General features: G+C 46.1%; 1 protein-coding gene across 1 annotated transcript in view; it reads right to left on the bottom strand.

The window, feature by feature from the left end:
- The window catches only part of LOC137639492 (neurofilament heavy polypeptide-like), a 35522-nt gene extending 24958 nt beyond the window's left edge, over positions 1 to 10564 (bottom strand). Inside the window, exon 1 of the mRNA XM_068371759.1 lies at positions 10393 to 10564. Within this exon, the coding sequence (XP_068227860.1) occupies positions 10393 to 10564 (172 nt within the window). The remainder of the gene's footprint in view (positions 1 to 10392) is intronic.
- Between the last annotated feature and the right edge of the window lie 217 nt (positions 10565 to 10781).

The raw sequence follows: 10781 nt of genomic DNA, 5'->3' as shown, positions 1-10781 counted from the left end.
TGTACTACAGTACCCTAAACTAAAACAGGCACAAATATTAAAGGCGATTTTATATCGTGCCTTTCCTAAACACCCCAAAAAGCACGATAAAAAATGACAACCAATGTTTTGTTTACGTTTATCTCTGATCATAACGAAGAAACAGACTCATTTACACATCTGTGTATAGGTTAGTTTTTGCATCGACAGCAATCTTACCAAGTATCGATTATATGTTGACTTTGTTATTACCAATGTTCTACTTAATTTTTCTTAGAACTTCCAAATAAATGAAATGAATGCCATTTATATTATGTTTTTCTTTATGACGCCGCCTGAAATGGAAACCTTCCATTTGTTTACGCTCCATCTTCGATCATAATAAACAAACGAACGCATTAAACATACATGCTCAAAGTGATAACTAATGATATAACAAATATTTAGTAAACATCATGTTATTACGTACAAATATTTTACTTATCGTATCCATATAAATTCCTAAATTCGTAGCAAAGCTGGAAACATGTTATTTTTATTAGTAAAATAAATTTTTGAATATACTTACCCGATAATCATGTAGCTGTCAACTCCGTTGCCCGACAGAATTCTATGGAGGGATACGCCAGCTATCACAATACTAGAAGGGGGTGTACTTACCAGCGCCACCTGTGGCCAGGTACTCAAGTACTTCTTGTTGACACCTCCTCAATTATTCCTCGGTCCACTGGTTCTCTATGGGGAGGAAGGGAGGGTCGATTAAATCATGATTATCGGGTAAGTATATTCAAAAATTTATTTTACTAATAAAAATAACATTTTTCAATATTAAACTTACCCGATAATCATGTAGCTGATTCACACCCAGGGGGGTGGGTGAAAACCAGTGTACAAGATTAAAGGATAGCTAAGTATCCCATATTTCATATAACAGTTATCTCAAATAACAATGAAATAATAAGTACCTGGTAAGGAAGTCGAATTGAACCGTTACTCTGCCTCTTTTTTAAGTTCGTCTTCCTTACTGAGCGCAGCGTTCCTCTTGGAGGCTGAATCAACCCAAAGGTGCCAAAGTATATGGGGTTGCAACCCCTACTAAAGGACCTCTACAAAACCTCTAACCCAGGCGCTTCTCAAGAATGAATAGACCACCCGCCAAATCAAAAGGATGCGGAAGGCTTCTTAGCCTACCGTAACAACCATAAAAACAACAATAAAAGCATTCAAGAGAAAGGTTAAAAAAGGTTATGGGATTAAGGGAATGTAGTGGCTGAGCCCTCACCTACTACTGCACTCGCTGCTACGAATGGTCCCAGGGTGTAGCAGTTCTCGTAAAGAGACTGGACATCTTTCAGATAAAATGATGCAAACACTGACTTGCTCCTCCAATAGGTTGCATCCATTATGCTCTGCAGAGAACGGTTTTTATTAAAGGCCATCGAAGTAGCTACGGCTCTTACTTCGTGTGTCCTTACCTTCAGCAATGCAAGGTCTTCCTCCTTTAAGTGAGAGTGGGCTTCTCTAATCAGAAGCCTTATATAATATGAAACCCCGTTCTTGGACATGGGCCTCGAAGGTTTCTTGATGGCACACCATAAGGCTTCTGACTGTCCTCGAAGAGGTTTAGACCTCTTAAGATAAAATTTGAGAGCTCTGACAGGGCAAAGAACTCTCTCTAGTTCGTTACCTACCATGTTGGAGAGGCTAGGTATTTCAAACGATCTAGGCCAAGGACGTGAAGGAAGTTCGTTCTTTGCTAGGAATCCAAGCTGAAAAGAACATGTTGCAGATTCGGTCGTGAAACCAATGTTCTTGCTGAAGGCATGAACCTCACTGACTCTCTTAGCTGTTGCAAGGCAGACGAGAAAAAGAGTCTTGAGGGTAAGGTCCTTGAAGGAAGCTGACTGGAGAGGTTCGAACCTAGGTGACATAAGGAACCTTAAGACTACGTCTAGGTTCCAGCCTGGAGTGGATAGACGACGCTCTTTAGACGTCTCAAAAGACTTAAGAATGTCTTGAAGGTCCTTGTTGGAAGAAAGGTCCAAACCTCTGTGGCGGAGAACTGAAGCCAACATACTCCTATACCCTTTAATCGTAGGGGCTGAAAGGGATCTCTCATTCCTAAGATGTAGAAGGAAGTCAGCTATTTGGGTCACAGAGGTATTGGTAGAGGATATTGAATTGGCTCTACACCAGCTTCGGAAGACCTCCCACTTAGACTGGTAGACTCTACGAGTGGAAACCCTTCTCGCTCTGGCAATCGCACTGGCTGCCTCCTTCGAAAAGCCTCTAGCTCTAGCGAATCTTTCGACAGTCTGAAGGCAGTCAGCCGAAGAGCGTGGAGGTTTGGGTGCAACCTGTCTACGTGAGGTTGACGTAGAAGGTCCACTCTTAGAGGTAGAGTCCTGGGGATGTCGACTAGCCATTGAAGTACCTCTGTGAACCATTCTCTTGCAGGCCAAAGGGGAGCAACCAGCGTCAGCCGTGTCCCTTCGTGCGAGAGGAATTTCTGCAGAACTTTGTTTATTATCTTGAACGGTGGGAATGCGTACAGGTCGAGATGGGACCAGTTCAGTAGAAAAGCATCCACATGAACTGCTGCAGGGTCTGGAACAGGGGAACAGTACAGCGGAAGTCTCTTGGTTATGGAGGTGGCAAACAGATCTATGGTAGGTTGACCCCACAAGGTCCAAAGTCTGTTGCACACACTCTTGTGGAGGGTCCATTCCGTGGGAATGACCTGATTCCTTCTGCTTAGGCGATCTGCTGAGACGTTCATATCGCCCTGAATGAACCTCGTGACCAGAGTGAGGTTTAGACCTCTTGACCAAATGAGGAGGTCCCTTGCGATCTCGTATAGGCTCCTCGAATGGGTCCCTCCTTGCTTGGAGATGTAAGCCAAGGCTGTGGTATTGTCTGAGTTCACCTCCACCACTTTGCCTAGCAGGAGGGACTTGAAGTTCAACAGGGCTAAATGGACTGCTAGTAGCTCCTTGCAGTTGATGTGTAGTAATTCCTGTTCTTCGTTCCACGTTCCCGAGCATTCCCGTCCGTTCAAGGTCGCACCCCAGCCCGAGTCCGATGCATCTGAGAAGAGATGAAGATTGGGGGTCTGAATAGCCAACGAAAGACCCTCCCTGAGAAGGAGGTTGTGCTTCCACCACAGGAGAGTGGTCTTCATCTCTTGGGTGATTGGGATAGAGACTGCTTCGAGAGTCGAACCCTTGTCCCAATGAGCTGCAAGATGGAATTGAAGAGGGCGGAGGTGGAGTCTCCCTAGCTCGACGAACAGGGCCAGTGATGAAAGGGTCCCTGTGAGACTCATCCACTGTCTCACCGAGCAACTGCTCCTCTTCAGCATGCTCATGATGCACTCTAGGGCTTGGCTTATCCTGGGGGCCGAAGGAAAAGCCCGAAAATCCCGACTCCGAATCTCCATTCCCAGGTACACAATGGATTGGGAGGGAATGAGTTGAGACTTTTCTATGTTGACTAATAGACCTAGTTCTCTGATTAAGTCTAAAGTCCAATTGAGATTCTCCAGACAGCGACGACTCGTGGAGGCTCTCAACAGCCAGTCGTCCAAGTAGAGGGAGGCTCTGATGTCCGATAAGTGTAGGAATTTTGCTATATTCCTCATCAGATGAGTAAAGACCATAGGAGCTGTGCTTAGGCCAAAACACAGGGCTTGGAATTGGTAGACAACCTTTCCGAAAACGAATCTCAGGAAAGGTTGGGAGTCTGGATGAATAGGAACGTGAAAGTAGGCATCTTTCAAGTCCAACGAGACCATCCAGTCCTCCTGCCTGACCGCTGCTAAGACCGACTTCGTCGTCTCCATCGTGAACGTCTGCTTGGTGACATACGCGTTGAGCGCGCTGACGTCCAGCACCGGTCTCCAACCTCCTGTCTTCTTGGCCACAAGAAAGAGACGGTTGTAGAAGCCCGGGGATTGATGGTCCCGGACTATAACCACTGCCTTCTTCTGCACAAGTAGCGACACCTCCTGGTGCAATGCTAGCCTCTTGTCCTCTTCTTTGTAGTTGGGAGAGAGGTTGATGGGTGATGTGGTCAGAGGTGGTTTGAGGCAGAATGGAATCCTGTAACCGTTCCTCAGCCAACTGACAGACTGGGCGTCTGCACCTCTCTTCTCCCAGGCTCGCCAGAAGATCTTGAGCCTGGCTCCTACTGCTGTCTGGAGATGCGGAGAGTCAGTTTTTACCTTTAGATGTCCTGGAGCCTTTCCTGGACTTGCTCCTGTAAGAGTCTGGACGGGAGCTTCCTCGGCTGGGGGCTCTACCACGAAAGGGCGGTATGAACCTCGTAGCAGGGGTATCAGCCACTGGTGAGCGATAAGTCTTGGGGACTGAGGTAGTAACCTTAGACTTACGAGCTGATGAGGCTACAAGATCGTGTGTGTCCTTTTGTATCAGGGCAGCAGACAAGTCCTTAACCAGCTCTTCAGGGAAGAGGAACTTCGAGAGCGGAGCAAAAAGGAGTTGTGACCTTTGGCAAGGTGTAATGCTGGAGGAAAGGAAGGTACACAGCTGTTCCCTTTTCTTCAAAACCCCTGATACAAACATCGACGCAAGCTCACCAGATCCATCCCTAATGGCCTTATCCATGCAGGACATTAATAGCATGGCAGAATCCTTGTCCGCAGGAGAGGTCTTCTTGCTGAGGGCCCCCAGGCACCAGTCAAGAAAGTTGAACATCTCAAATGCTCTAAACAGTCCTTTCAGTAAGTGATCAAGGTCTGAGAAGGTCCAGCAAACCTTAGAGCGCCTCATTGCAGTTCTCCGAGGCGAGTCCACCAGACTTGAGAAGTCAGCCTGGGCAGAGGCAGGTACTCCCAAGCCTGGTGCTTCTCCTGTGGCATACCAAACGCTCGCTTTCGAAGTGAGCTTGGTCGGCGGGAACATAAAAGAAGTCTTGCCAAGGTGTTGCTTAGACTGTAGCCACTCCCCTAAGATCCTTAATGCTCTCTTAGAGGACCTTGCTAGGACTAGCTTAGTATAGGAGGACTTAGCTTGTTGTATGCCCAGCGAAAACTCAGATGGCGGAGAGCGGGGAATAGCAGAGACAAAGTGGTCTGGGTAAACCTCCCTAAGCAGAACCAAGACCTTACAAAAGTCAATAGACTGTGGAGAAGGCTTGGATTCATCCACGTCTGATGAGGGATCCAGGTGTGCCTCCTCATCATCAGACGCCTCATCACCAGAGTGTAGCGAAGGTATCGGACAAGAATGCTGAACAGCAGAGTCAGAACGAGTAGGAACAATAGTAGTGGTTTCCTCTTCAAGTAACTGTTGAGGGAGAACCTGAGGCTCAGACTGCAAAGGCTGAATAGCAGACGAAGCAGAAGGAAGGCGCATGGGTGGAGGAGGCTGACTCCTAGCATGAGTGGTTGAACCCAAGGATTGCGCTTGCTGAGCGGTTGGTGGAAGCGGAGTAGCAAGTTCCTGTTCCTGTGGTGTGAGCGGAGCGTGATGAGGTTGAGGCTGCGCAGAACAAGGTAAATGTCTCGCAAGCTGAGGCTCCTGAGGCGCAAGGCCAAGGTGTAGTGGAGCTTGCCTTGTGGATGGTTGAGCTCGCTGCAGCGAGAGCTGAGGAGACTGACTCATGGACGGGAGAGGTTGTTGTACCTCAGCCAAGAGTTGCACCACTGGTGGAGCAGCAAAGGGAGGCGGAGGAAGAGAGGTATAATCCTCCTGATCCCATAGCAAAGGTTGCCTTAAAGAAGGCGGAGGCTGAACACCACTGGGAACAGCAAACTCAGACCGTGGCTCAACATCGTACGCCTGGCAGGTGGTACTGCGATCAGGCGGAGCAAGCGCAGGCGGAGTGAGCGCAGGCGGAGCGAGCGCAGGCGGAGGGAGTGTAGGCGGAGGCGGAGGTGCAACACTCTCAGCCCGACACTCACGCATCAAGTCCGAAAGCTGTGCTTGCATGGACTGTAGTAGAGTCCACTTAGGGTCGGCAGAAACTACAGTAGGCTGAGGTAAAGCCTTAACAGTCGAGCTCTGTTGTGGCAGAACCTTACTCCTCTTGGGCGGAGTGCAGTCGACAGATGACTGCGGCGAGTCAGAGCTGAGCCAATGACTGCAACCTGGCTGAGCACTCGCGGACTGGACTCTGCGTTTAAGTGGTCTCGAGACCTGAGACCAACGTTTCTTCCCTGACAGATGATCAGCGGACGAGAAAAAGACGGGCTCAATCGTCTGCGGGTGGGAGTGACGGTCTTTGGAAGACACGCCCGCAACCACCGAGGATACTTCTGTGCGACTAACAAGGCCTGCCGAACCCTTATGCCCTTCGACATTGCTTATCCCCTGGGCATGGGAGCTTGTAAGAGGTCCCGGACTGGGAGGACGACTGGCTCGCACAGAAGAATCCTCACGCACCACACTGGCACTGACACTAGCACTTGGCACTGCACTGACACTAGCACTCGTCACAGCACTGGCACTAACTCCACCCACTGCACTCTTGACCTTAAGTTCCTTAACTTCGGCCATCAGAGACTTATGGTCACTTACCACTGACTCTACTTTATCGCCTAAGGCCTGAATAGCACGCAAAACAACAGACATATCAGGCGGAGGGCAAACAGTAGGTTCGGGGGTAGCCACTACAGGGGTAGGAAAAGGTAGGGGATCATGAGGTGAGGAAAACAGTGAAGAGTGAGAAGAACTCCTCCTAACTCTACCTCTCTCTAACTTAGATGAATATTTTAAAAGACGGACAAATTCCAGTTCCGAAAGTCCGGCGCATTCCTCACATCGATTTTCTAACTGACAGGGCCTGTCCCTACAGTCAGAACAAGCGGTGTGAGGATCTACCGAGGCCTTCGGAATACGCCTATTGCAAGACCTACATCGTCTATGGGAGGGGGCTTGCGAAATGTCAGACATCTTGAATCCAAAGAGTTAGCCAAAGGGGTTTCCAAAATCAAGCAAAAGATCGTTAACCGTTAATCAGGACTATATAAAAGCTATCTAGCTAATATAAGAAGGTTTCCAGTAATGCGACAGCCGAAATCTGAGAGAATACTTCACCAATTAGCCGTGAACAAACTCAAAGATCATAAGCGTATCCCAGAACGTCTTGCCGGAAGCACGACAGAGGAATAATTGAGGAGGTGTCAACAAGAAGTACTTGAGTACCTGGCCACAGGTGGCGCTGGTAAGTACACCCCCTTCTAGTATTGTGATAGCTGGCGTATCCCTCCATAGAATTCTGTCGGGCAACGGAGTTGACAGCTACATGATTATCGGGTAAGTTTAATATTGAAAACTTTTTTTTCCTTATGCGTTTAATCCACAATAGCAAACTGCCGCTAGTGACAGAATGATAATTTACGATAATTTTAAACTGTTACGAAAGATAATTGTTCTTTCCATATCCAAAATACTTTTCCTAACTTCAGTTATAAGTCAACTTGTACCCACCTCACCATATGCAAAAAAGGTAAAAGAAGAAGAAAGTACTAGGCCATTTTTAAAGTCATCGAAAAATTAAGTTACCGCTATTACGTTCGATGTGACAGAGAGAGAGAGAGAGAGAGAGAGAGAGAGAGAGAGAGAGAGAGAGAGAGAGAGAGAGAGAGAGAGAGAGAATGGTTTGAAATGTACTAAATAATAAATATGATAGGTTATAACACATTGGTGCTTATGTAATATTAACTGTATAGATGGTTTGAATAAGTTAAGAAATGGTGTACAGTAAACAATTCTTTGTTAATATATTCGTACCGCGCATATTCTTGAGAGCGGAAGCTAGACATCAGCTGATGTGATCACAGATAAAAGTAAAACAAAAAGAAGTAAAAAATACTCGATTTTTAAAATACACCCGAAATTTAAAAACATAAGTACATGTTTTATTATAGCGCAATTGACTATTTAAAGAGTAAAAGTTTTCTGGAATAGAATGGTGTTTCCTAAAAAATAGTAGTTTGCTGACAAAATCGAATACCAAATTTTAAGCTATGATTGAAATGGATGTATACACAGTATAATTTTTTGTTTTGTATTTAACTGACACTAAGAAAACTGATTTTGGTTTCATCATCTATTTGTAATTATTGTATAACACGAGAGAAAAGAAGAGAGAGAGAGAGAGAGAGAGAGAGAGAGGAGAGAGAGAGAGAGAGAGAGAGAGAGAGAGAGAGAGAGAGAGAGAGAGAGAGAGAGTCAACTGTTGTAATCGAATGCCATGTTTTTGATTCCTGTACCTCCTGAAGCGAGGAATTGATCGCCACAACTAACAATATTCATGTTAATTTTATTTTTAAACTCAAGTTGCCATATGTGAACTAAAGTTTTATTTCTTACGGAGAGAGAGAGAGAGAGAGAGAGAGAGAGAGAGAGAGAGAGAGAGAGAGAGAGAGAGAGAGAGAGAGAGAGAGAGAGATTGTTTTAAATGTAATAAACAAAAAAATATGATAGGTTATAACACATTGGTGCTTATGTAATATCAACTGTATAGATGGTTTGAATAAGTTAAATGGTATAAACAATACTTCGTACGCGCATATTCTTGAGACCGGCAGCTAGACGTCAGCTGATCTGATCACAGCCAAAAGTAAAACAAAAAGAAGTCAACAATACTCGATTTTTAAAACACACCCGAAATTTAAAAACAAAAGTACACACTTTCTTAATGTGCAATTAACTATTTAAAGAGTAACAATTTTCTAGAATAAAATGATGTTTCCCCCAAAAACAGTGGTTTGCTGATGAAATCGGATGCCGTATTTAATGAAAAAAGTCCGCGAAGTCGTGAATCCGCGATGGTCGAACCGCGAAGTAGCGAGGGCTCACTGTACCAGACTGGCGTCTGGGTCTGTAACTGCGTGAACGTTTGCGCCGCTACAAGCGTCTTCCCGCAACAAGAGCATATCTTTGCGAGGAAACGTTGCTAAGCATCGGAGAACTACGCTGTCTGATACTAACGGAAAACCATCCCTTTGATCTATGGTAGTCCTTACTCTTTTAGGAGAAAAAAAAAAAATTCCCCCCCAAGAATCGTAAATGCTAAAAAGAGATGAAATTGACCTCTTTTAGCTCAGACCAAACCTACACTCGCGGAGCAGCTTGTGCGCCAACTCAAGGTGAGCGAAGGCTATGAGAGATCATCAACCGTAGTCCCGTGAACGACCTGGGAGAGTCCTTATGACATTTCCAGCGCGCCTTGTGCACGACCTGAACATATCCCATGCTGTGAGATACCGTCAACAGTAGTCGCTAGACCCCAGAAGAAAGTACTAGACATTTCCCCAAACTGGGGACGGAGCACCTTTTCTCTCGAAAAATTATGTGTCTTACCCAATTTTGGCGCTGACACGTCGCCTTTTTTCAACAGAAAAAACTTCCGGCGAACACCAGTTATTGCGGGATAAGTTACTAGAAAACATATGACTCCTGAAAGGTCTCGGACATACTGATTGTTGACGACCAAGTCTAGGTTTTGCGTCCTTCAAAGAGGACAAACTCTTTCTTCCCTGAATGTGCTTCGAATCCATAGGAAGAGCCAGGATTATATGTGATTTGTCTGACTTCCGCTTCTCTCGTGGAAGAAAAAACACATTCGATTGCTTCCTGTTTAAGAATCGCAACACACCTGCTGTGAGGGTAAGTTCTGTTCGCGTGCATACATGACGATTAACTTCCTAGTCTAGTAGACAGGAAGAACGTAGAACGTCATCCGATTGAGGCTGTGTTTAAAAAAGAGTGCTTTAAAACATAATACATTAAATCATAAAAGATCTGCCCGTGGTGGGAGATATACTCTTACACTCTATTCTCATAAAGGCCTTAATGCACTTCCTGCAGTTGCAGCTGCAGGCGCTGCTGCACCAACCTCTACAGTTAGGTTCGTTACTGCATTGAGGACGCGTTATTGCACTGACCATGAGCACTGTCTCTTTACACTGTTACTCTTCTGGAATGATTTAATGTTAATCTATTTATTTTTTTATTTCCTTACTGAGCCATCTTTTCCTATATGAGCCCTTTGGGTTAAAGCATCTTGCTTTCTCATCTAGGGTTGTAGCCTGGCTAGTAATAATAATAGAATAAATAGAGACACCTTCCACGCAACTAGCGAAAACTGAAGTCGGAACTAGGAGCAGCAGTTATAAAATAAAAGGGAAACTCATCAGAAAACTCTCATGAATTTCTGAAAGTCATTCCCTTCCTCCTACAAGACACTATCCTAGGAAGAGAAGTCTTGATTCCTAGGAGTCCACTCCTTAGGATTCTGAATTCAATGCTTAGAGGTTTTAATTCTTTCTAGTTAAGATTTATTTCTTAATTTAGCGCCTGGCGCAACAATGCCCCAATGCTAGACGGTCATGGTCATGTAGACACCAAAGTCTATTATCATAGGTAGCGAAGCGTCTGCACTGACGCTGACGCTCCGCTCCGTTGGCGCTTAGCTCCGCTAACGCACCGCTCCCGCCTGGATAGACTGACACTAGGCGCGATGAGCCGTCGGTTGGCGTTAACCATCTCTGATTAAAAAGTTGACCTTCCCGTGCAGGCGCAACAGTGGCGATATGGGTGCGCTTGCGATGTTCCATATCCACATCCAATTGACAGCCACTCGCCTTGCGTTTGCTGTCACGATTGGTTTTACTATAGGAAGACTCTAGCTGGCGCTGCCGCTCCGTCAAGTCCTTGTGCACCGCGCTGATGCGATGCTCGCGCTGACGCTCCGCCGCGTCCCGGTGCGCCGCATTCACGCGATGCTCGCACTGACGCGTCCTGGCGCGCCGCGCTCACGCACTGCTCGCGCTG

The sequence above is a fragment of the Palaemon carinicauda genome, chromosome 4 (genome assembly GCF_036898095.1).
Source record: "Palaemon carinicauda isolate YSFRI2023 chromosome 4, ASM3689809v2, whole genome shotgun sequence".
NCBI lineage: Eukaryota > Metazoa > Arthropoda > Malacostraca > Decapoda > Palaemonidae > Palaemon > Palaemon carinicauda.
The sequence above is the reverse complement of the archived record's forward strand: the minus strand, read 5'-3'. Positions and strand labels throughout refer to the sequence as shown.